The sequence below is a fragment of the Nyctereutes procyonoides genome, unplaced genomic scaffold (genome assembly GCF_905146905.1).
Source record: "Nyctereutes procyonoides isolate TBG_1078 unplaced genomic scaffold, NYPRO_anot_genome, whole genome shotgun sequence".
NCBI lineage: Eukaryota > Metazoa > Chordata > Mammalia > Carnivora > Canidae > Nyctereutes > Nyctereutes procyonoides.
Window position 1 is genome coordinate 101135035 of NW_026575125.1, and position 26656 is coordinate 101161690.

General features: G+C 40.1%; 1 protein-coding gene and 1 long non-coding RNA gene across 3 annotated transcripts in view; one reads left to right on the forward strand and one right to left on the reverse strand.

Moving 5' to 3' along the window:
* Nucleotides 1-1098: 1098 nt before the first annotated feature.
* Nucleotides 1099-17714, reverse strand: RAP2C (RAP2C, member of RAS oncogene family). Of its 2 annotated transcripts, none has more exons than XM_055338909.1 (4): nt 17114-17714; nt 14761-15535; nt 11997-12316; nt 1099-3581 (listed from the first exon to the last, which is right to left on the reverse strand). In XM_055338909.1, the coding sequence occupies exons 2-3, from the start codon at nt 15031-15033 to the stop codon at nt 12038-12040; spliced, it is 552 nt and encodes a 183-aa protein (XP_055194884.1). In that variant the 5' UTR covers nt 15034-15535; nt 17114-17714; the 3' UTR covers nt 1099-3581; nt 11997-12037. The 2 variants fall into 2 exon arrangements, with proteins under 2 accessions (XP_055194884.1, XP_055194883.1); XM_055338908.1 differs by lacking the exon at nt 17114-17714 and adding an exon at nt 15675-15841.
* Nucleotides 15900-26656, forward strand: part of LOC129518709 (uncharacterized) — a 122496-nt gene continuing 111739 nt past the window's right edge. Inside the window, exon 1 of the long non-coding RNA XR_008666229.1 lies at nt 15900-16592. This is a non-coding gene — a long non-coding RNA (uncharacterized LOC129518709). The remainder of the gene's footprint in view (nt 16593-26656) is intronic.

The following is a 26656-nucleotide window of genomic DNA, read 5'->3' on the forward strand; positions in this document are numbered from 1 at the left end:
TAGGTGGAAAGCTGGACCCTATCTGAAAAACCACCTTGGATCTAAACAAGATGTCTCTCCCAGCCTTGGACCTTGATCCCAAGCTGCTACGTCCTGGAGTGTGAAGACCAGATAAATCTTCTCTGTGCATGAGAACACCACAAAGAGGACAGGGAGGGATAAAAAAGAAAAGTCACCTGGCTGTATTGGAGTAGCTCACTGATTGATATCCAGCACAGGTTGGGCTCATTGGGCTAGAACTCCTTAGCTCTTGTGCTGGTCCATCCTCTCATCATCTGTTATTCATTTGGTTAAAAACGTTGACCTTGCCAGATGAAGGGATATCACTTCAGTGGGGAGAAAAAGGGAAGGACCTTGAAATCATGAGTACCTTCGTTGTAGACAAAGGGTTTTTGGACTTCAAGGACTGCGTCTAGCACAGCATAATGAGCTGTGTGGAACCTGACTCCAGACCGATAACCAATGGTAATAAACAGTAAGATATTATCTATGTGCTATGACATAGGTATATAAACCTGCCCATTTTAACAAATAAAAAAAAATCCAGTCCATGTATATTTGGATACAAAGACATGTCCAAAAAAACATGGAAGTTAAAAATCTGCTTAGAAAAAATATTGAATGAAGCAGTGAATTAAAGTGACTGGCAAAGCCTTTCACTGGATAAAACAGTGGTAACTCAATTGTGTTGAATGTTCTTAATTCATCTGGTAGTTTAAAATTTGATTATATTGCTTAGTACTGCCTGAAATCTCTTATACATGGGTAATTCCCAGCCAACAGATCTGTCGTTGAACCACTTTCTCCAAATGTGGCAAGCCACATATATTAATCTTTTTCACCCATTATTTCTCATTTGTAATTTATTTGGAAGTGATTCAATTGATTAAATATTACATTTTAGGATATGGGTTAGTTTTCCTCCACATATGCTAGAATGGTGACTAAGTTCACAAGTGAACGTTTACCTTGTTTAAATATGTACTATAACACAACAATCATCTTGATAAAAAGTAATGGCTCTCAGTTATGAGAAAGATTTACAAGTTAGCGAGTCTCAAATTAGTAACATCAAAAAATTCAAGAAACCAACCTGGGTAATACAGATGTCTATTTTATTAAAAAAGTTACAAACAGGTGGACTGCAGGGTCATCTTACAAAATGACAAGAATGAAATCTATTGGAAAAATTTTACTTTTACAAATCTTTATAGGTCATTGTTCAATGCTTGTACTTGTTATTTGAGATTTTTACCTTTCATTGATAGTTACAGTACATTAGATCCATTAACAGGTTACATTATTTTATTTGCAGAGCCCTACTGCAGTGATTTGAACAACTCCTAAACAGATGCCATAGTAAAGACAAGACATATATTGCATTTAATATTAATTTATTATCCTAATAAGCAACTGGACATGCAATCTATTCAGGAAGCTAAAATAACTTTTGGTCCCTTTTCTTAAAATGTGCTGGAGAAACCACCTTTAAATCACTTTCCCCTGATTCCTGTGATCCTAAGTGAATTCAAGTTAAATTTGCTGTTGAGGTCAATGCTGCGGGGGCGGGGGTGGGGGGTGGGGCGCTATCCATAGGAAACAAACACTATATTAAAAAAAATATCTGCAGAAAAATTTTAAATCATCATGAATTATTTGATTCCTTTAGAATTTCACACATCTAATAACGATGAACCATGATCACTTAACCTACTCTGAACTGTTTCATTTTTAAGTTTGATATTAAAGTGCAAACTTAAAATCAGGTATTTACTTCAAGTGGTTTATAAATAAGGAACAATGTTTTAACGGCTTCCACCCTTACAATCTCACCATAAAATCCAAAATATCAGATCAAGGGTTCACTTTGAGGGAATCTGATCAGGAATCAAATGCAACACGATTTTAAAAAAGGAAATCAAAGTTTAATCAATTACGTAATAATTAATGGTCATGCTGACCAATAAACCACATGAATGTAGATATCACTTTATTTGAACATCACACACAATATAAATTTAAAATTGCCACACCCTTCCATAAACCATCACTGCATATATTAGAGCTTTCCTTGACAAAGTTATTGAGCTATTATTATAGATCAAAAGTATAGTTTTGGTTTTGTTGTTTTGTTTTATTTAGAAGCATGTTCAAATGACTAAAGCTGGGCTCTTAGAGTTGAGAACTTTGGTGCAGGTGAGCTGCAGTTACTAACTTCTGCAAATTAAAAGCACACAACTAAAACCAAATAAAAACCCAACAAGAAAATACTGTCAAACTTACAAAATTTTAAAGTCATTGCTAGAAAAAGCGTTTGTTGTCAAGATGTTAAAACTGAACCAAAAGATTACTCTATGAGTTTCCTTTCTGTTTCTATACCTGTGTTACTGTTAAAATGTTCAAGTATTCAGACAAAATGTGCTGATTAGGTAAACAACATGGAAGGCAATGGCTATTAGAAGCACATTTGGAAAAAAAAAAGTTCCAAAAAACAAACAAAAAGCCCAGAGACTTGGCGCTATCCTCTCCTGTTACACAGATTTTTGTCTCTACTACGAACATGCTTCTTGAGAAAAAACTAAAAAGCAATTGTGATAGTGCAAGAAAACTTTAACAAATATTGCTTTAAACTATTATCCAGAAAGACAAATATTAAGAACTAGAAAGTGTATATGATTTTATTTGAATTCAATTTTACATGTGCAGGAGTCTACTAGATGTCAATTACAAGCCTGACAGGCAAAGCTGAGCGATCTCTGTTTAGGTATACAATTAATTTACCATGGATACAGTATCCCTTTTCAAAGGCATTGCTAAGTAGGTCATAACTAAATTTAGAACTTCACAGAAAGGAAAATGTTACTGCTGCAATTTGATGCTGTAAATGAGATTAACACATGTGAAAACCTAATGGAATCAAATGCTTAACTCTTCAGCTAAATGCTCTACCATCAATTTCAAATATCAGTTGGAACTTTCAGAACATGTTCATTCCAAAAACACATCACAAACCGCACTTGAGGAAAAGGGATATTCCATCCATAAGGGTAAAACATGATCTTTAGTTTCTTTTTACAACACTGCCACACGTAAACAAAGTCTCAAAGTATTAACCAACCATTTAAAGGAGAAAGATTTTACAAATAGAATGAAGCACTGGTGCGAGGTAATATACAGAAGTAACCATTTGTTTAAGGCTCAATTTTTTTCTCCATTATAACTTTCTTTTAAAAGGCATTGAGTAGGTAATACTGAGTTTGAGTAATAAATACAAGTTGAGAAACTGATTAAAGAAAATCAATTAAAATATTAAAAATTAATTCTTGCATATTAGCCATCAATAAGAACTTAGAAAGCTACAAAAGGACTGATTGATAAAGAAAAGATTTTAAACATATGGTAAACGTGCTAAAAGCATTCCTGTTTAAGGTCGATGGATCTTGAAGGCCAAAGACCTTATGCGCTGAATTAGATGTATGGCAACATGCTGTAATAGAGACAGGTTTACCAAGGCTCAGTTCTGCAACCCAGGTTGTAAAGTTCTCCAAAGCAGCATCTGTGCAAATTTCCTCTGAGTTTATCTGCAATTAAGATTAAAATGTCATAAAAAATAGAAATATAGATTACAATTTCAAATGAGAATACTGACAACAGATCTAAACACACCCTGAACTGGCACCAGAATCACTATCTTCAGGTGGAATTTCACTGTGTTCCCCATCAGTTTGAATTAAAAGGTAATTTTATGTGGTCACAAAGAGTCACTGAAAATCAGAAACACTAATGATGCACTGAATATAACATACTGTGTGTATGTAACTACTCTGTTTTTAAATACATTATTATACTTTATACTTGTTTTATACTTGGTACAATACTGAAAATGTTCTTACCAGTTTCTAAGATTTCACAGTATAAAAGTGGCAGAATATTACTTGTACTTTGAATCTGATGTCTTCATATTTTTTATTTTTATTTATTTATTTTTTAAAATAAATTTATTTTTATTGGTGTTCAATTTGTCAACATACAGAATAACACCCAGTGCTCATCCCGTCAAGTGTCCACCTCAGTGCCTGCCACCCAGTCACCCCCACCCCCCGCCCACCTCCCCTTCCACCACCCCTAGTTTGTTTCCCAGAGTTAGGAGTCTTCCATGTTCTGTCTCCCTTTCTGATATTTCCCACTTATTTTTTCTCCTTTCCCCTTTATTCCCTTTCACTATTTTTTATATTCCCCAAATGAATGAGACCATATAATGTTTGTCCTTCTCCGATTGACTTATTTCACTCAGCATAATACCCTCCTGTTCCATCCATGTTGAAGCAAATGGTGGATGGATAAAGAAGATGTGGTTTATGTATACAATGGAATATTACTCAGCCATTAGAAACGACAAATACCCACCATTTGCTTCGACGTGGATGGAACTGGAGGGTATTATGCTGAGTGAAAAAAAATGATGTCTTCATATTTTTGATGGGAAATGGCATTAGAATTAAATGCATCTTAATTATGAGCAAACTTGGCAGTATACAAAACTTCTTCAAAATGTAGCATTTGGGGGAAATTTTTAAATATGAAAATGTAATCCAATCAGGTTCTAGCTACTGAGCATCCAGTAAGTACCCAGACCTGGGATGGATGCTAAGTGATGGGCAGTAGCTCACGGATCCCATTCTGGTCTGTTTTCTTTTGGACATCTTCCCCACCAGATACCTCTCCTATGACTGGGATTTCTCAGCCTCCACTCTCACAGTTGACAGACTTCTGCCCTTCTAATTAACACTAAGGAAAAAAAAACCTCTCATTCAGACACAAAATCCTGGATGGATCTGTGCTGGATCACTATAGCTTCTAGGGGAGTAGAATTACATTTGTTTTTTTTTAATGTAAAAGATAAAAGTTGTTAAATGAAGCCAGAAACAGAGTAAAACAGCAACTATGAAAGAATGCCAAGTGAAACCAATTTAAGATCTAAAGGTTCTACCAATATTTATACATGCATAATTTTAATTTCACTTGACAGCTACACTTCTATTAGTGTCCAAAGAGCCTGAGAGAACTCTTTATTAGCAGCTATATCATAAAAATGATTACTTTTAAAGAACGTCTCTCTGCTCATTATTGAAATTCTGCCACCTAAAAATGTTAGGAAAAATAGAATTTGTCTGCCTCCTTAGAAATGATTATAAAACATTTTTTTCCAATTAAAACTAAATCTTTTTTTTGCATAAAATTGTTAACTAAGACACTGGTTATTTAAGCTCAAGCAAGTCCAGTTTCCTCATCATTAAAATAAAGATAAAAATTCTTTCCTCAAGGATTGTGGTAAATATCACATAAGGTAATGTGTGAAAGTACCTTCCAAAGTATGCAAACGTTGGATATTTCTTATTTTCATTTCTCAACTATGCTATAAATTCTAGAAGACCAGAATTATGTCTTTGATATCCAGACTGAGGTCCTTTATATTTTTTTAGCCTCATTTGAATTTTTATACGCATTTGAACACAACAGTATTCAATATATGTGCAATTCAGTGTGAAGACTTCTCAGTAATTCAGATTAGACTTCTCTCAATTGATTTGAATTAGTAAATTTGATGTAAATTTTAATCCACATTAAAAAATAGATTATAGAGTTTGGGATTTTCAAATATGCCTCTGTCTCTTAAATAGTGAAGACTTGTAATAGATGATGTTTTAGTTCAGGCATTCTCTGAAATCAAATTGAGGAAGCAGTAATTGTTTTGAGCCAAAATAAGCACTAAGAATACAAACCAGCTTATGAACCATAATCTACATTAAATAAAAGGTGACAGATGCATTATTTCTGACCCTCTAAAAATCTGGTTAACATTTGGTCCATCCACATTTCACAGGATGACAAGTCTCCAGTGAAATCAAGAGACATAGATAAATCCTGGGTCTGACTCAACAATATTAATATGAGGCATACCATTAAGCAAAGTATTAATACCAGCTCTTTTTCAGAAGAGTAATAAATTTTGATTCTCTACAGTAACAAATCCTGAAGCAAAAGCTCTCATTAAGCCAAAAGGACAGTCTCTCTCAAGATTAGAATTTCATAGAACGTAAAATATAAACGTTTTTGTTCCACACTGTGACGGCAACATTCTCGACGTACTGACAACTCTCATTTATTTAAAAAACATTCCAGAAGCTTTAAAGGCAGCTGGTCAAACTCCGACTTTTTAACTCCCAGGACAGCACATCCAGACAGACTGCAGAAGTATAACTTGCTGCTTTTCAGACAGAACACAAGTGATCCTTGTCCTCAACAATCAAGCTTCCAGTAAGACACCCAACAAATCTCAACTCTGGAAGCTTCTGCTCAAACTCTTGCTTAAGTGGTTTCACTTTTTCTCTATTTTGATTTTGTTAAGAGAGAGTACGTGTACATACACTTCCCCCCTCCCCGGCAACAGTCCAAACCTTCTACCCAGGAAATGATGAAATAGGGTCTCCCAAGTAGGGTCAATTGGTACCCGAGAGTACCAAACACAGAACTGAAAGAACAAAGATCATTATTTCTGTTAGCATGAAGAAAAGGGAGATTCTTGATTCCAGACTAGCACATCATTTCACGTGGCAAAAGAATGCCTGGGATATTAACAAAGGCTCCTGAAACGCTTAGCAGTTTATGAATGTCTTTTTAGCTTAGCTGGATCTACCATTTCTAAATACAATGGTATTTACTAGCATTCCTTTTAGCAAATATAAATGTGCAACCATAATCAATTTTAATTTTTTCTAGTTTTAGATATATAATATTCTGGAGATTTAACCAAAGGAATTTTAAAAAAATATTTATTTACTTATTCATGAGAGACACAGAGAGAGAGAGAGAGAGAGGCAGAGACATAGGCAGAGGGAGAAGCAGGCTCCATGGAGGGAGCCCAATGTGGGACTCGATCCTGAGTCCCAGGCTCACACCCTGAGCCAAAGGCAGACACTCAACCACTGAGCCACCCAGGCATCCCCCAAAGGAATTTTTTAACAAAATGAATTTCCCTTCACATTCTTTTACTTGGAATTTTTGTATCCAAGTTAAATACTGAAACTATGGCATCAAATCTTTGAATAAAAGTAGAACCAAAAAAAAAAAAAAAAGTAGAACCATGCTTTAAGGAGACTACATACCCTAAAAGTTTATGGCAAACCCTGGGTAGAAAATAAGGGATAAGCTGTTTTCTTCTGCCCTACACCTAAAATCTCCATAAACTTAAAATAATGAATTCTGAGATCTCAGGTAGTATGAGCATGTTTACTGATAATAAGCAGAGTATGAGCCCAATGATCGGATTCCAGCCACTAGCTTTGAATGAGATGAGGTAGGGTACTACGCCCCTCCACTCGAAATCGCTTTTTCTGAATCCGATGTTCCCAAAACTGTAGCTAATCAAAAGAATTTGGGAGTATGTTTTTGGTAGGGTAAGTTTTTCCAACAGCTGACAGGACCTAAATTTTTCTTAGTGATATTATCTTCTGGATTTTCGAATTCCACAGAGAAGTAATCCCACGAGGAGAATCTTTCCTGTAGTATGGCTAGAATACTTCCTCGGTGGCAACTCTCCAACTCTATGATGCAATTTTTGTTAATTCTACTGATGGTTCATTCTAAGCCAGAGAAGTAATGGAGTAAAACTGAATGGCTCATATGCATTTCATTCTGCAATAAAAGCCTAATCTCGGGTTAAAAGGAAGCAATTAAAGAGGTAACAGATATACCAAGAGTCATTCTTATCACCACACACCTCCACACCCAGAGCAGGTCTAACTAGGCACCTATTCACTCTGAACAGTCCCAAAACATGAACCTTTTGGCAGGGGAGGGTGGTGTCAGTGAAGGTCTGGGAAAATTAGGGTGGCAGAAAGGACCCTCTTATACCCCAGCTCCACTGCAGGTCTTTATACTACCCCCAAAGCATGCTGCCCGCTCCTTCCAGGGCTGTCATGCCACAGGCTCTATTTTGGCTCACACCAAGTGAACTGGATGACAAATGAGCATTTAAAAGAAGCTATTTTCCCTACTCAAGGTGATATGCAAAATAGGGCAGAAAAAAAAAGTATCTAAACTGTAACTTCTGCAACAGAATTCCACCCCAGTGTTTCACTAATAGGATTAATATTTAACTTTGGACATGAAAATGCCAGCATTTTAAAGTACACAATGTGATTTAATTTTCATGATTTTCCCTCTTCCGTTTGCTAAATCCTCAGCACATCATATCTAATTAAAAGCCGGGAGACAAAAGATTAAGAACAATTCTGATTCCACGTATTTATTTAAAAAACCCCGAAAATGCTAATCAATTCCACTGTGTTTAGAAATGGTAAGGCCAGCTAGACTAAAATGACATTCATAGATGGTTCAGCCTTTCAGGAGCCTTTGTTAACATCCCAGGCATTCTGCTGCCACGTGAAATGATGTGCTGGTCTTGAATCAAGAATCTCGCTTTTTCTTCAGGCTGACATATATAATGAACTGAGGCTGACATAAATAATGATCTTTGTTCTTTCAATTTGATTGCTGGTGTTTGGTACTCTTATGCACCATTTACTCTCATTGGGAGAACCCATTCCATAATACACGAAAAAAATAGGATAAAATCCTGCAGGAGACCTTCAAACCGTAGTGAAGAACACCTTTTTTATTCTGGTTTTCTTTTTTTTAAAAAATAACTTTCATCAATACTGGACTGAGATACAGAAATCCTTGAGAAATAATCTCTTTAAAAATTCTATTTGCCAAAAGGGTATTCATCAAATGGTTACGTTTGAAGGATAACTTTACTGCAATTCCCATCTTCCTTTCAGGGAATCAACAGACTACTAATTAAGGCGTATTATTTTTTGGCATTCCCTCTCTTTGGAAATCATCTTTACCCCTCCCCCACCCATTAAAATCCTACCCATTCTCAAGTGTTACCATTCTCCAATTCCTCTAAGTCAGTAGTTCTTAGCCAGGGGTGATTTTGCCCCCTAGGAGCCATTAGGCAAAGTCTGGAGATATTCTTGTTTGTCACAACTAGGAGGTGGGGAGAATGCTGCCAGCATCTATCTAGTAAGTAGGGGCCAAGGACACTGCTAAACATCCTACAATGCACAGGGCAGTCCCCATAACAAAGAGCCCAGAGTATTGAGAAATCTGCTCTAACTGGATGGTAGTCTCTCCTTTCCCTGAATGCCCACAGCACTGTGATTTACTTCTTTTGTAGTATTATGAGATGGTTAACAAAACACCCATCATTCTCAACAACAGTGTACCAAAAGAGCCAATTGTCAATTATTTACACCAATATACAGAGGACTATGATGTAGTTAATAAAAGCAAACCAGGCCTGCAGAGCTGACCTGGGTTTCTATTATACTGCTGCTTCACAGTAAAGTCTTTCAAGGCCCTTGATGGCAGGCTCCTCGGGTCAGTAAGGAAACCTCCCCACGAAAACAGCATGTAAAGAATCTGGGCTTCAAAACTCACACTAAGACTACAGCCAGTGGGAGGGTGAAAGGTAGGGAAACAATCTGGGGAGCCATGCAGATAAACAGGTGTTGGGCAAGAGACCGGTGACCCACACTGAAGTGTGGTAAGAAATGTGAGCGATTATTAGAAGCAATTCTTAGAGTATTTAAATTTCTCCTTTTGATTAAGAGAAACCAACTTACAACAATCCCAACTGTTCTTCTGACTTATCTGAATGTTATGATTTCTCACTTGGACAAAGGTACTCTTCTATTAAGGACAAATATTTCTCAAATCACCTTTACTTGTCAGAGTTTGATCTTCAGTCTAGATCTGGGACCGACAGACCTTGGATCTCTGTGACTCAAGCTACAGGATTCAGAATCCATCACCTATTTTTTTTAGATAAATAGTAAGCAAACACAGGCACAAACTTTACAGGCCTCAGGTTACAGATTCCCATATGCATCAATTCCATCTTATGTGATGTCAGAAAAGAAAAAGTATAGTGTGCTTTGTTCTAAAAGATCTCCGTCAGGAAATTTCCTTTAATATTTTCAGACATTTGGCTGCTTATTTTAGTCCAATGCTCACACCTTCAGTATGTATTCTGCTTACAACAATTAAAACCAAACAAAAGCCTACACAGGCAAACAGGCAACTTGATCTATTATCATAAAAAAATGAGCAGTTGTTGGCATTAATATTTTCTGAGTTTTAGTGTGTCAACAAAAAACATAGTTGGCTTGAGATATAAAGCAATTCTATTTAATCATTCCCACAGTTAACCAAATGGATTAAAAGTAATTTAGATCACATAAGCTATAAAATGAAATAAACCTAGAGAGAATTCAGAGTAAGAGACTTAAAAATCACTTTAGAAACTATCCATCTGCTAATCTGAATTTTATTCAGCTTACTTCCTGTAGCTGTCTACATTAGTGATAGAAAGAAAACTGGGAACATTTTGGGGGAGCTGGTTATTTATAAAGATGACAACACTAAAACATATAGATTTCTGTCATTTGCCCAGTTAAAAGTGTCAGATAAGGAAAGAGAGTGCAATGGTAAAGATGCAATCACCACATACAACTTGTTCAAACTTGAAGTTGGCTTACGATCTAAGAGATCATGGAAACATGAACACAGGACAGGATCACCTACATATGCCCGTTCCTGCTTCAAAAAACTATACTGTAAGAGTGATGGTATCAAATGAACAGATGCTGGAGTGTGATCTGAACAGTGATGCCATAACAGATGTAGCCAGGTATTAGAAAATAAATGTGTTCTCATCATATTCCAGTATGCTAAATAGCTGACGCGTGAAAGCATTTTGAATAAAGCACTGTTGTCATCCTTCATTTTCAAAGGTGACAGTACCTGACAGTATCTGTCTGAAAAGATACATTAGGGATGGTTACTCTTTTCTTCAGGGAGCACATATAAAGCCAGACCTTTGATTAGGAATCATCACTGCAATCTGAAATGCCTGTTGCCATTTGCAACATTGCTTCCTAGACTTGAGGTCAGTCTTGGCTCAAAACAATCAATTCCAGTCCTGAGATTGTCAGGCTAGTCTGCCATTTGCTGTGGTTTCACAGTCATCCAGGATATTGGTTGTTTTATCTTGTTATGTAAGGGTTACTATCTAAGTGAGACTATCTGTTCAATTATAATCTAGATTAAAAGATCATGATATGAATAAAAGAATCCCATTTAAAATGCTCAGTAAGTCTTATGTAACCTTGCTTTTTTAAAAACTCATTCATCTGAAAAAACTTTTATGAAGTTATCATTCAACTCAATGAAAGGTGTGAAGGTCTTGTTAATGTTCTTAATAACTCCATTATTTATTAAACTGAATAAAACGTTGCCTGGGCTTGGGTGTGTCTCTTCTAACACAACACAGATGATTTTACCAGATTCTCATTTGGACCATATATTCATAATTAAGTCAAGGTACGCTGTGGCACTACAATTTGTTATTATCAGAGGTCACTTAAATCCCTTAAGTGCAAGGTACAGATGAACTTGATTAAATAATCATCCTATTAAATCAAGCACTTGGTGATTAGTAAATTGATGATTTCAATTATAGCAGCTCTCTAGCCTGGGACAGAAAAGTGCTGAAAACATAAAACCAATCATCTTCTGAAATTATTATTGGATGCAAAATCACTAGAACAGGGAAAAGGTGTATTATCCTTTAACTTACACCACCCAAAGGAATGTTACCAATGAAGCAGAAAGAGAACAGTTAATTCACTCTTAAAAAATATATCTTAGTGCTAGGAATACAGGCAATCTCTTACCTTCATTTTGCTTATCTCTATCTTTATTTTCTTCACTGCATGGTGACTATTTTGTGCTAAGGGAAATGTTATTTTAAAAACAAATAAGGAAATTGAAGGTAGCACAATGTGTATTAATATTAACCAGCTTTTTGTCATATTCGATCAAAATCAAAACACTCTTGAACTCATAAGGTTCCATTGACAACTAACCTGCTCGGTATGGCCATGACTGAGGTTTCTTTTTTTTTTTTTTACTGGACAACGCAAGTTGTACAACACTGATCTTGCTTCTCGGGTAGGGATGAATAGTTCATTTGCCTGACGATCTCAGCAAAAAGTTCATCCACCATTGATTTACTTTTTGCCGATGTTTCCATGAAAGGGCAGCCCCATTCTTGAGCCAGAGCTCTGCCTTCTGAAGACATAACCTCTCTTTCCGGTTCCAGATCCACTTTATTTCCCACTAGAATAAGTGGGACTTTTTCATATCTCTTCACTCTGACAATCTGATCTCTCATGGGCTTGATATCCTATTCAAACAATCACAAAGAGAAAATAAAATTATGCTGTCTGTATGACCATAACAGAAGTATTACAATATCACAAGAAGTCATCCCTTGGGGATTACAGAAAGCTGACTCCAAAATAAAACCATATACCCAAATGGAGAAAATAAACATTTTTCTCCACTGAAGTAGGAGTTTGATAATTTCCACAGATCCCACCTGCTGGGTTTCTGTCAAGAATATAAAATGTAGGCTGCACACACCAACCTTAGGACTCATACTTCTTTCCCCTAGTCTGTCCTGATTTTAAAAGTTTCCAAATATGAATTCATTTGTACATAAGGATGTTTAGCTATTGCCTGAAACCTGCCAGTTTGTCAGCACTCCTGAAAACACCTGTTATCCTGCCACAGGCTTGTGGCATCTAGGCATTCCTAGCCATTTAGCAAGAGTGCCTGAGAGAAAGTGTTTCAGGTGGCAACAAAAACACTGGGTCATGCCTAGAAGGCCAGTTCAAAACAGATTTATACACTTAAACATTTCATTTTAAATGTAATGGTAGGCCTTCATCCCAGTAAAATCAAACACCTTAAAATAAACTAGAAACCAATCTAACGGTGAGCAGCTCTTGGGAGGGACAAATGCACCTAGGAGGAGTCTGAGCAGGGAGAAAGTCATACTTTTTTTTGCCTAGTTAGGTTTTACAACTTGAATTTTCTCCCCAAGTGTATTATTTTTTCTAATTACAATTGATAATAAAAAGAGCCTTGCTGATTCTCAGGTAGCATCAACTTTAGTGGCGGGGGGTGGGGTGGGAAGTATTGATTTAAGGCAGTTTTATAGATTTAATACTAACTTCACAATATTCTTAATTTTCCATGACTTAAAAGATTTGACTAAAATATCAAATGTGTTTAATTTGAATAGTTAACAGTAAATGGAATATTCACTTGTGGGAAGGAGGAAAAGCAGAGGACTGTGAATGTGTCTGAAAACACTATTTGATGTTCGCAACGATTTTGTTTGCTCATGTTATCTATTTGGTCTTCTAGGTTAAGCTTTTTTCCCGTGTCCTTACTGAAACACAAGTTCAAATGAGAAACCAAATTTATGATAGTCAGGCTTGAAAGAGTTTGTTTCTGTCGAAATAATGGCAGTTTTTCACTTCATATTTATGCCTAAAACAGCAGCATATATAATGGAAATCATATGAAAAATCCTTCAAAAGACTTCTAGCCTCAAGAGAGTCAGCTAATAGAATAACAAATCTCTCGAGGATCCTTTAGAAAGAAAATGCCTGTCAAATAGCACCTTTGATAGTTTCGTACTTTCTGGGGGGAAAATGATGTTATGATACTACTACTACTGCTTTGGAATTCAAGCCCACACAAAGTGTATACTTTGTTTTGGTCAGTATACTCATTATTTCTTTAAAAGAAAAAAAATCGTGAAGTAGCTATACGAGGTTACTGGAAAACTTCACTAGAGTACTGTAATTTAAATACAAAGTGGAATTAGCACATTGTATTTGGTAAAGCACTTAACGTCTTTTAAGCAACATTAAGCTCATACCTTTAAATGCAGAAAAACTATCCATTTCCTAAATCAATGGAGGTCAATACAATGGGTCAATATGAGGTTATTTATTTTCAAGGAATAAATAGCAACATTTACTGCATCTCTTAAAATAATGTTAAACCTTCGGTCTGCCTCCCAGTGAAGGACAGGACAGATTTTTCAGAAGAAATTGGACCACCTCCAGCTTGGCCACCCAGCCAGGGTTAGAAATTTGCACTTGTCCGGTGTTCTCTGATCCACATATTTTGTTTAAATATAGTTAGTGTTATCAGAAACAACTTGGATCAACTGCAGAAGAGGAGAGTCACTAGCTTTCTGTAGGCTATTAATTCTAGGTAATAATCTTTTCAGTTAGTAACTTTCCTTCACACACCCCAAGGTGAGTAAAATGCCTAGAAGGCAGGTCTTGAGTTCTTCATCTTGTAACGCTAAGATTTATGAATCTGGATGAGAGAACAGAGGAAGAGGTGGGGAAAGCAGACCCAGAGGAGTTACAGATACCGGGCTCCAAATAATTTTGTCTCCAAAGTTTTCTATTTACATGAGGTTATCTGTTAAATGTTGTTCTGGTTAAGTACCTTGATCAATACTTGTTGAATCGAACAAGCAACTTCAGAAGGTTCTATTCCAGGCTAAACATACACAGGCTGCCCTATTTCTTTCTCACTTTGACGCAAAAATAACTTTGAAATATTTGTTGACGGTTGTTACTGCAGACTCTCTATAGAAAAAACCCGATACTTTTCCCTGCCAGAAGTAACCTCAAAAATGCGCCATGTCTAACTTTCAGAAGCAAAACATAGTCATTAACACACAGTTCAAGCTCACCAGAAGTAAATGTGGGATCACCACACCCCCTTCTAACAAATTACAAGACTCGGTTTGGTTACCTGGAAAGACTGTTGATTAACCAGGCTATAAACCAGGATGAAACCTTGGCCGTTTTTGATGTAGAGATCTCTCATGGAGGCAAACTGCTCAGTTCCTGCGGTGTCCAGAATTTCCAGCACGGAGGGGGAAGAGTCCACTTCGATCTCTTTGCGGTAGAAATCTTCAATGGTGGGGTCATATTTCTCAATGAAAGTCCCGGTGACAAACTGCACAGTAAGGGCAGATTTGCCAACCCCTCCGCTCCCTAACACCACTACCTTGTATTCCCTCATGAGTCTCACCTTCAGCAACTTCTACCAGAGGGAGGGAAAAGAACACCCCGCTAGCCTCGGCGGCTCGGGGAGGCGGAAGGTGGGCGGAAATCTGCGAACTGGGGAGGAGAGTGCGGAGCGGCCGAGGGCCCAACGGGGGAAGAAGAGGAAGTTAAAGGAGGGGGAGGGGAAAGAGCCAAGTGTCGGGTGGGTGGGGATGGGATGGTGATGCCCTTCCTATAGGAACCGAAGCCCAGGCAGGGGGCGTGGGGAGGAGGGCAAGCTCCGAGAGGCGGGGTGCGGAGACGCGCCGCGCCCCTGAGGGAAGCGGTGGGGGCCGCGCAACGGGGGCCCCCGCGGCCAGGGTTGGCCCGGCACCCCTCCCCCCGCCCTTCACACAAAGGGGCCCAGGGACCCCGCTTCCTGCTCGCGCCGCCGAGCCGGCCCAGGCCTGTGGGCTCGGCTCCAGTCACTGCCGCCCGGGCGGGTCTCTGGGCCGCGGCTCCCGCGGGCGTCGTCCGGCCTGTGGGGAGGGGGGTGAGGGGGCGCGTTACCGCCGGGCCCCCGACCGCCGCCCGCCTTCCTCGCTCCGCAACCCCCTCCTCCCCGCCAGCTCCTGCCCGGACCCGGACCCGGCTGCCTCCGCCAGCGCCGCCGCTTACCCCGCCGTCCGCACCCGCCCGGCCGCCCGGGAGGCTCCGTCACGCCAAGGCCATGGCCACCGGCCGGCTCCTCGGTCTCACCGGCGCCCCAGCGCCGCTGCTCGCGGAGGGGAAAGGGGCGGGGGCCGTCCGGCGGCGGCGGCGGCCACTCTGGGCGAAGCCTCCTCTTTTTTTTTTCCTCACCCCCCCACCCCCCCCACCCCCGGCGCACACCCGGAAGGGTTTCCCTGACACACTGGCTGAGGTGCCCCAGTTCCCCGAGACTGGCCGGGATCACTTCCGGTGGGGAAAGTCCCTCCTCTCCGGGGCCAGCCGGGCGGCTCTGGGGCCGCGCCCTGTCGAGTGAGGCGGCAGGGGACGGTCTCGGTTCGGGGCCGCGGCCTTGGCAAAGGGCCTCTCAGAGAACCTCCGGCGGCCTTCCCTTTCCCGCCCGCAACCCCGGCTGCTGACTGTCGCATCCCGAAGGCACCAAACCCCTTGGCGTCTCCGCGGCTCGCAGTCGGAGGACTCGCGCCGCCGGCTGGCGAGTGCTGGACGGCGGGTTACCCTCCGGCCCCCAGGAGAGCACCCAACATCCCGGCTCGAGAAGGCGCAAGGAAAATAAAGCGGCCAAGAAAGTTCATTCTCCTTGCTCGTGTTTCGAACACTTGATGTTTCTCTAGAAACGCGTGCGAACTACCCTTCGACTTCACTACCGCTCTTAATCCGTTTGTGATGGGTCTTACTTGGCCATGCCTGACAAATAATTAAATGCAGTACTTTTATCAACTGGCAAATCGGCTTGACTCCACCAGCAAATGCCAAAGTCACTCCTTCCCTTCTTATCACAAGGCTCAAAAACAACAGGAATAGAAACACTTTATCTGACGATAACTCAGCTTTGCCATATTTGATTCTAACCACTACACGGCGGGAAAGGTAAGCAATACTCAGGGGAGAGTTGATTGGAAATTGTTTAGGCCTATGAGACTAATTGCTTTTAATCTTTGATTATCTGCCCTCACAGCAGTTCCCGCAGCTGGCTCTTCCCCGATAAAGTTTGTTTCAATGGTCATCCTTCATAGTCCTTGAAATGCAAAAGGAAAGGACTGGTGTTAAACACTAAGTTTCTATTTTTAGATGAATTCATTACTTCTTACATATCTTTCCCTCTGCTAACTTTCTATTTGTAAACTTTGTGTCAGATCCATAGAGCCCCAAGGCTCGATTATATTTTAGGCATGTCACTCCCTTTTTGATTCAAGCATGCACCCAGGAACCTGAGAAACTGGTCGTCTTAAATTGATTCCAAATTCCCTTAATTGCAAACCCTCACAGCCAGGCTGGATGAAAAGAGATTTATTACCAAACCCAAACTGGTAGACATTAGAAAACAGACAAATCCCGGTAGTTTGAAGTCCCACTGTGTCTTTCCCTGAGCACTCCCCAATGTCACTTACAGTGTTCAGAGGACAGTTTAGTTCAGTTTCTCCTCGGCTCGGGGCTGCTGCAATCTGTCCAGCGGAGTCCCCAGCTCTGGCTCCTGCTGGCCTGAGTCCCGCCTGATATCTGAGGCACTGCCCTCTCCTGGAAGAGGTTGGTCTATGAGTTTTGAGTCTCCCCATAGGTCACTGCTCCTTCCACACGTGCTGTTTCCTGATTTGGAGCTCTGCTGCCCATCACCCTGTCTAGCTGTCTCCAGACTGTCTGGTGGGATCTACACCCTGCACCAACCCTGCTTGAACCTGAGTCTGGAAATCCTCTTCTGATCCAGCAATCACTGTTGAGAAATAGTACCCAACCTCTGCCTTATTACTAAACTGTCACAACAGGGAGCTCCTCTTTTTGAGGTTGTCCCAACTGTTGGCAAGTCTCATATCTCTGATTGTGTTGGCCAAACTGTTTTGGACACAGTTCTTTGTTTCTCCACACAGTGAAACGTGCTCCTCCCCTCAGTACAGAGTCCTACAGGGTCACTCTTATCAGCTACACAGTTGACATATGTCACACTCAATCTGAAGCTCCCTCTAAACTTTCTTGGGAACAGGCTTCATTCCAGCAGCAGTTAGGAAAGCAAACAATTGGAAGTAGCTTAAAATGCCCTTCAGTAGACAATTCTAAAATAATTGTGTGTGTGTGTGTGTGTGTGTGTACATTTGCAAAATGGATACTATGCAGCTATTTATTTAAAAGAAGAAAGATCTGTAAGTGCTGATATGAAAAGATGGTCAGGACATGTGATAAAGTTGAAAGAAAGCAAGATACTGAACAAATACATAATTGCTTCCATCAAGGTAAAATATGTGGGAAAGTGTGCAATATATAGTTGCGTGTCCATTAACAACTGAAACAAGTCATGAAGTATCCATGAGAGGTATTATGAAAGGATTTTCATTTCTCCACAACTTTTTCATTTTTCAACAATGATCAGGTGTTATTGGGGAGAAGAGGGAATAAATACCATTTCATGATATTTTTAAAGGAGAAAGAAGAAATTTGTTGATCATCACTTCCTCAAAAAACAATATCCTGACTGTCTGGGGATCAGTGGACAAGTCTGCCCAATTTAAACTCCCTCCTGCTGCCTGTTCTATCCGCCCCAAACATCTCTATACTTAGAAAAGTATTTTCACATACATTATCTCATTAGACTCCAGTTGTTCGCAAGTTTACTTTTATTAGCCAATGAGAGTTAAAAACCCAATTAGAAGAGCACAGCCAGGCAGTTGAGTGCCAAGGTCTCTGAACCAAGGAAGGCATTTATGCGGCCGCTTGCCTACCTCCTTAGCTGTGGCACCACAAGCAAGTGATTTCACCAGTCCAAGGCTCTAGCTTCTCATCTGTAAAATGAAGCTAACCATTTCATGTGAAAATACAATAAAGTAGTATATGTAAGATGCTTAGTTCAGTTCCTTGCTCATGACCAATCCTCAATAAATGCTGTCTCTTTGTTTTTTATTTAAAAGACTTGGTAAAGTGTTACTTAAAAAAATACCAGTGGACATAGGAAAACAAAACTTTAAAAGACCAAATATCTCCCAATGGCACAAAAATAATAACCGAGTTACTCTTTCCAAATATATTTATTGTTAAAACCTTCTTGTGTTTCAAGGGTGCTGAATGTGCTAGCATTTTTATCAACCCATCTATATGTATTTTTATTTTTTATTTTTTTTAAGATTTTATTTATTCATTCATTTGAGACACACAGAGAGAGAGAGACAGAGACACAGGCAGAGGGAGAAGGAAGCAGGCTTCACGCAGGAAGCCCGACATGGGACTCGATCCCGGGTCTCCAGGATCACAACCTAGACTGAAGGCGGCGCTAAACCGCTGAGCCACCCGGGCCACCCTATATGTTTTTTTTTAATTTATTTTATTTATTTTTTATTTTTTAAAATATTTTATTTATTCATGAAAGACAGAGAGAGAGAGAGAGAGAGGCAGAGACACAGAGAGGGAGAAGCAGGCTCTATTCAGGGAGCCCAATGTGGGACTCAATGTGGGACTGGATCCCGGGACTTCAGGATCACACCCTGGGGCAAAGGCAGGCGCTAAACCACTGAGCCACCCAGGGATCCCCTAAAAGTTATTTTAAAAGAGATCTTACTATACACATCATTCTGCACCTTGCTTTTTTTTTTTCGCTTACTATATCTTGGTGATGGAAATCATTGAAACAAAAGGGTACTTGCATTTAAAATCTCTGGTCAATATTGTGAAATTGTCCTTCAGAAACATCATACCAATTCACATTCCTACCGACACTGCATGTGGTTTTTTTTTGTAACCTCACCCTAGGTATTACTAGTTTTAGTCTTTTAGAGATACTGTTTCTCACTTTAGGGTATTTTCAGGACTAACAAATGCAGGATAGTATGATAGAAGGAATTTGGGCTTCAGAATCAGATAGTCTTAACATTCTACTTTGCAAGCTAGATCTTCATTCCCTAGTTTAGTAAAGTTGGACACGATGGCCGTAACTAGCTCATAAGGCTCCTTGGAAGAATAAATGAGACAACCCATTCAAAGCACTTAGCCTTCCAAACACTAACTGCTTCATAAATGTAAAATGCTCACATAACAACTTTCCACTCCCAAGGCTCAAGGATGGGGGAGGGTCACTTCTCCAGATAGTATGCCCTTGATATTCAGAACTTCTGTTGTACTTCTGTATCAGCCTCCACTAGAAAGTAACTGCAGCTCAGGCAATCAGTTTTAAGAACACAGCTGACTTTCTACCATAGTGAAGAAATCTTAGGGTATAAACTATACGCAGAATATGTAAGTTACAGGTACCTAATCCTGTTTTGTGCAAATGGCTCAGCACAAGTGGTAAGTGTGAAAGTTTGCTTCAGGCACTAGTTGTCCCTTTCCGGTTGCTACCTCCTTCAGTTGCAAGCCCTGGAGCCATAAACTGTTCTGGATCATTTTCCCTCACTTCCACCCTCCCAAGGGAGCCCTCTCACCTTCCAGGTCCTGGGAAGAAACCCAAGCCCCATGATATTGGTGTCCCAGGCGCTTCCCACTCCTTGGCTTGAACTTGCCTTTGGATTAACAGAGCCTGAGTTAGTAGTGTCCTAGGTTTTTGCCTACAAAAGTCTTCGGCAGGGCATTTCCTCTTCATTGCTTTAGATGGGCCTCTCAATAAACACTGCTCTGGGTCCTTCCCAGCTCCTTCTTACCTCTGAGATCCCAATTTCCCTTGTCAGATTCTGCCTCCAGCTGAACCATCTGCTGGTTCTGCATATCAGTCTCCCCAGGTACACAGAACAAATTTTATGACTTTATTATCCTTTTCTCATTATACAAAAAGTTTTTCGCAAAAAACCTCTTTAAAAAAAATGAAATACCACTACCCAAAGGAAATTGCCATAAAATTTTACTTCCTTTCACTGTGTTTTTCTCTGAGAGTGAAAAAAATTTTTTTTAACTGAGAACGTGGTGATATAATTTTGTGTAATGAAACTTCATGCCTGCATAAAGTATTAAAAGTACTCAGGTACCCCTCAGCCTGAGTAGACCTTCTTCCCTATAGCTCTAGCTTTCCTACAACCCCAACTAAGATTTAATCACATTCAACCTTGCCCACCTGGAATTCTTCATCCAACCAATGGGATTTTGTGGGAAGGGCTGCTTACCACAGAAGCCACTTCCCCAGTCTAACGTGGCAAATGCTCTTTTAGGGGCACAAAACTCTTATTTTCCAGATGTGGCAGCTGAGAAAGTTCTCTCTCTAGGAGCTCAGGGGCCTATTTTTTTTTATGATAGTCACAGAGAGAGAGAGAGGCAGAGACACAGGCAGAGGGAGAAGCAGGCTCCATGCACCGGGAGCCCGACGTGGGACCCGATCCCGGGTCCCCAGGATCGCGCCCTGGGCCAAAGGCAGGCGCCAAACCGCTGCGCCACCCAGGGATCCCCTGAGGGGCCTATTAAGTAAGAGTGTAACATACCAATCTGAACCCCTTTATCATTCTCCCTATTTCATCTTTCCTTTCAAATACAGTCATTAGGAAAGCATTTTGTAATCTATTAAGAACCAAATAAATTTAAGGAATTAGTATGAATAATAGCCATAACATTTTTCTTGTTTATATGTGTATGTTTATGGGCAATTTAAATCCATTGTATAAACCTATTCTTAATTTATATGCATTTGAAGGTAACCTGGAAGTGTTGGTAACATACAGGTGGCTGGGGCCCTAACTAGCCCTCCCCCCCCAGAGTTTCTGTTTCTGGAGCAGGGCCCATAATTTGCATTTCTAAGTTCCCAGATGCTGCTGCTGCTGCTCCAAGAACCCTACCTTAAGCACCACTGTTCTAAAAAGTGGTAGGATGTTATATTTGGGCCTTCCATGCTCAGTATTAATCCACTCATTCAAGTATTCATTCAGTCAATGCACATTGATTAAATTCCTACTCTGTGCCAAATACTTGCCAGATAGTGGGAATAGAAAGATGGATAAGACACAGTGCCCATAGGAGTTCATGACCTTTTGAAGAACGCATACAATTAAGTCAATATTTACACCACAATGTGACAAGTGTCATGATAGAGATATGGCCACAGTGCTCTGGGAGACCCAGAAAGGGTGTCAGGAAATGTTTTTTTGAGGAGGTGGTTGGGCTGTAGGTGAAGAGGTCAGAGGGGTCAGTAGGCACCAGAGCCAGATGAAGAAAAGCCTTATGCAGTAAGCTGAGGGGTTTGACCTTTTCCCTGAAGGCTGTGGGAAGTCATGGAGGGTGATTTCACAGAGGTCAGGCAATACTACAATGGGCAGAAGTAGGGGATTTGGCACCCAGGCCCAGGTTCAAATATTGGCCACACCTCCTCTGTGACCTGGGAAAAGTTACTCAATCTTCTCTCAGCCTCCTTTTGGTCACATGTAAAGGGGGAAATAGCATCTGTCTTATTTAGGTGTTGCAAAAATCAAGAAAAAGTATCTTAATTCCTGGCATATGGTAAGTGTTTAATAATGGGTGATTATGGTCAGAATTGAACTTTAGAAAGCTAAAGACATGAAAGACCTGCTTCTCAGATTATTACTGTTCGTTTGAAACTACCAGGCTAGTTCAAATATCAAGGCCATATTTGATGTAGTGGCAAGTGGGATGATTTCATGGTGTACTGATAATAATTTATGGATGACAGACTATATGAGAGGAATCGTGATTTACACACATCATTTTAATTCTTGCAATAACCATAAGAGTTAAGTACTGTTATCATCCCCAATTTTACAGTGAAGGGAGTAAGGCTCAGAGCCGTTAGGTAACTTATACAAAGTCGCACAGTTTATCAGGGGCAGAGTTTGAAGTCAGACGCAGGTCAGTCTGACCCCAGAACCTGCGGTATATTCACCATCTTTTTTCACAGCAAGCAGTTCTGTTTTTCTGGAGTGTAAAGCAGTGATGGGCTGTAAGACAATGTCAAAGATTTTGGGCTTTATTCTCACATTCTCTAATCTTGAGCAAGTCTGGTTGTTCCTACCTATTTCATATCCTCTCTGAGAACATGCCTCCGTTACCCACCAGGGATCATTTGACCTTGGGTCTGTGGTACTTGCTGTTGAAACTGAGGTTGTCACAATCACTTTCCAAAATGCCTTGGAGCATTTACAACAGGGAACCTCCTTCTCTTGCAACTGGTACCACATTTAACTCCATGGGAGGAGGTAAGGGGTAAGCTGAATTATTTTTTAATACTGTTATTACAAATAGCAGTTATTACTTATTGAGTGCTTGTTATATGTCAGGAAGTTGGTGGAATACTTCAATCCTCACAGCAACCCACAGCAAGTATTGTTATCATCATCCCTAGTGAAGGGTGAGGAAACTAGGCTCAGAAAGGTAAGTAACTTACCTAAGGCTAGCAGATGCAGATTCAAGCAGAGAACTGGTATGTTCATCTTAACAAACCTTACATTTTTAATTTCTTACTTGGCCTCTGTAGCTCTAGTACTTCCAAATACAAATGTAATCCTCCTGAATGCTTCCACTGCCTACATGATTTATTACCACACAATACTTCAAACTCTATTTTTAATGATGTGTATGCAAATACTCCTGTTTTCTCAAAATTATTGCAGGCGATTGGAGGTCATTCTTTGGCCATTATCAAAAAGATAAGAAGTGACACATGTTGGCATGGATGTGGAGAAAAGGGAACCCTAGTGCACTGCTGGTGGGAATACAAACTGGTGCAGCCACTGTGAAACATAGTATGGAGGTACCTCAAAAAATTTAAAATAGAAGTACCAATTGATTCAGCAATCCCACTTCTGGATTTATATCCAAAGGAAATTAAGTCACTGTATTGAAGACATATCTGCACCCCCATGGTCACTGCAACATTATTTACAATAGCCAAGACATGGAAATATATATATATAAAATATCACTCAGCCATTAAAAAAAGGAAATCCTGCCATTTTTAAAGGTTTTATTTATTTATTCATGAGAGACACAGAGAGAGGCAGAGACATAGGCAGAGGGAGAAGCAGGCTTCCTGTGGGGAGCCAGATGCAGAACTCGATCCCGGGACTCCGGGAACATGCCCTGAGCCAAAGACAAATGCTCAACTGCTGAGCCACCCAGGTGCCCCTAATCCTGTCATTTATGACAACATGGATGAAACTAGAGGATGTTATGCTAAGTGAAATAAATCAGAGAAAGACCAATATGGTATGGTCTCACTTCGATGTGGAACCTGAAGAAACAAGAACCCAAACTGATAGAAATAGAGAACAGATTGGTAGTTGGCAGGGGCAGGGGGTAGGGGAAAATGGGCAGAGGTGGTCAGAGAGTACAAACTTCCAGGTAGAAGATGAATAAGTTCTGGGGATGTGATGTACAACATAGTGACTATAGTTAGCAATACTGTATTGTATCCACGGAAGATGCTAAGAAAGTAGGTCTTAAAAGTTCTCACCACACACACACACATGCACATGCACACGCATGCACAAATAAGGTAAATATATGAGGTGAGGGATGCATTGACCTTATCATGGTAATCATTTCACAAAACATGTATGAAATCGTCACATTGTACACTTTACACTTACACAATGTTATATGTCAATTACATCTCAAAAAAGCTAGGAAAAAAGTCATTCTTCTCCTCCATTTACTAATTTGTTCTTCTTTATAAATGGTAATTTAAAATAATTATAAGCCAGGCTAAATTTTAGATATTTCATATAGAGGCTTAATGTGAAATTGAAGATTCTTCCAAAGTTGTAAAGTATGGTTATGGGAACATTATAGACTCCAGTCCCATCTGATTCAGCTTCCAAGGGTAATTTATCCTAAGTGTTTTCTCAAAATTGTTACAACTTACAGAAAGTGATATTCTGAGCTACTTGGGCTTCCATGTGTTCTCAGGAATTCCCCCAGCAGGTAACCAAAATTGAGGCTAGAAATAAATTGCCTTAAAATTGAATTCTCAGTCATTTAAAAGGACTAGTGTTTTAATCCTAGAAAAGGCTGATATATAAATATGAGAAGTACTAGGGCACCTGGCTGGCTCAGTTGGTGGAGCAGGTCTCTTGATCTCAGGGTTTTGAGTTCAAGCCCCAGGTCGGTATAGAGATTATATAAGATTAAAATCTTAAAAAATGTGAGAAATAATATGAAAAATTAATGTAAATGTAGATATTGTTTTCTAAAACAGATCATTGTTATTGTCTGCTTCGAATTTGTGGCAATGCAGAAACCCTGTTAATTTTCTTATCTGGAGTGGCTAGCTGAATATGCTGAGTACTGACACTAGGTGGCAGCAAAAGATTAAGCTAGAAACATCCCCTTTTTTGTTCTTTTTCTTTATTTTCAAAGTTTTTATAATAAAAATAAAATCTGCTTCCTGGACTAAAACGAAGAAGACACAACACACTTCCTTGTTGCTGGGACAGTGTCAGTGGGTGAGAGGCCGGGTTGCTGCTGCTCAAAATGGGCACCTTAGGGAGATCACCAAGGCTCAATTGTGAGTGGTAGATTGACCTCCAGCTTTGAATGGTCTGGAATTCTGTTTTGTGTCACCTGGAATGCTGAGGGATTAGAAGTTTGAAGGTGAGGTTTGAGAGGTGAACCCCCTCCTGTGAACAATTTCCTGAAAGTCTGAATAATCATTTTACAGAGAGAAATCTAATTTTCAAGCAGATGACAGCACTTGGGCTAATTAACTCAGTGAATGCTCTTCCCACATGGACAAGATAAACAAAATTAACTCAAAGGATCACTTAGAGAGCCGAGGGAGTTGGCTGATCATAAGGGCATCTCAAACTTACCATGTTTGATATTCAGCATATGCTTGTGTGTTTTTTAGTGCAATGTCTATACCCAGCGTGGGGCTCTGACTGACTCATGAGCCAGCCAGGCACCCATCCTTGTTGTTCCTTTTAATCTCTAGAACTTCCCTTCTTGGGACGCCCAGGTAGCTTAGCGGTTGAGCATCTGCCTTCAGCTCAGGGCAAGATCCTGGGTCTGGGGATTGAGTCCCACGTTGGGCTCCCTGCAAGGAGCTGCTTCTACCTCTGCCTATGTCTCTGTATCTCTCTGTGTCTCTCATGAATAAGTAAATAAAATCTTAAAAAAAAAAGTGAACTTCCCTTCTTGTGTTTTCTTTTTTTTTACTTTTTAAATTTTTTTTGTAATAATAAATTTGTTTTTTATTGGTGTTCAATTTGCCAACATATAGAATAACACCCAGTGCTCATCCCGTCAAATGCCCCCTCAGTGCCCGCCACCCAGTCACCCCCACCCCCCGCCCTCCTCCCCTTCCACCACCCCTTGTTCGTTTCCCAGAGTTAGGAGTCTCTCATGTTCTGTCACCCTCACTGATATTTCCCACTCATTTTTTCTCCTTTCCCCTTTATTCCCTTTTACTATTTTTTATATTACCCAAATGAATGAGACCATATAATGTTAGTCCTTCTCCAATTAACTTACTTCACTCAGCATAATACCCTCCAGTTCCCTCCACATTGAAACAAAAGGTGGGTATTTGTCATTTCTAATGGCTGAGTAATATTCCATTGTATACATAAACCACATCTTCTTTATCCATTCATCTTTCGATGGACACCGAGGCTCCCTCCACAATTTGGCTATTGTGGACATTGCTGCTAGAAACATCGGGGTGCAGGTGTCCCGGTGTTTCACTGCATCTGTATCTTTGGGGTGAATCCCCAGCAGTGCAATTGCTGGGTTGTTGGACAGATCTATTTTTAACTCTTTGAGGAACCTCCACACAGTCTTCCAGAGTGGCTGCACCATTTCACATTCCCACCAACAGTGCAAGAGGGTTCCCTTTTCTCCGCATCCTCTCCAACATTTGTGGTTTCCTGCCTTGTTAATTTTCCCCATTCTCACTGGTGTGAGGTGGTATCTCATGGTGGTTTTGATTTGTATTTCCCTGACGGCAAGTGATGCAGAGCATTTTCTCATGTGCGTGTTGGCCATGTCTATGTCTTCCAATGTGAGATTTCTCTTCATGTCTTTTG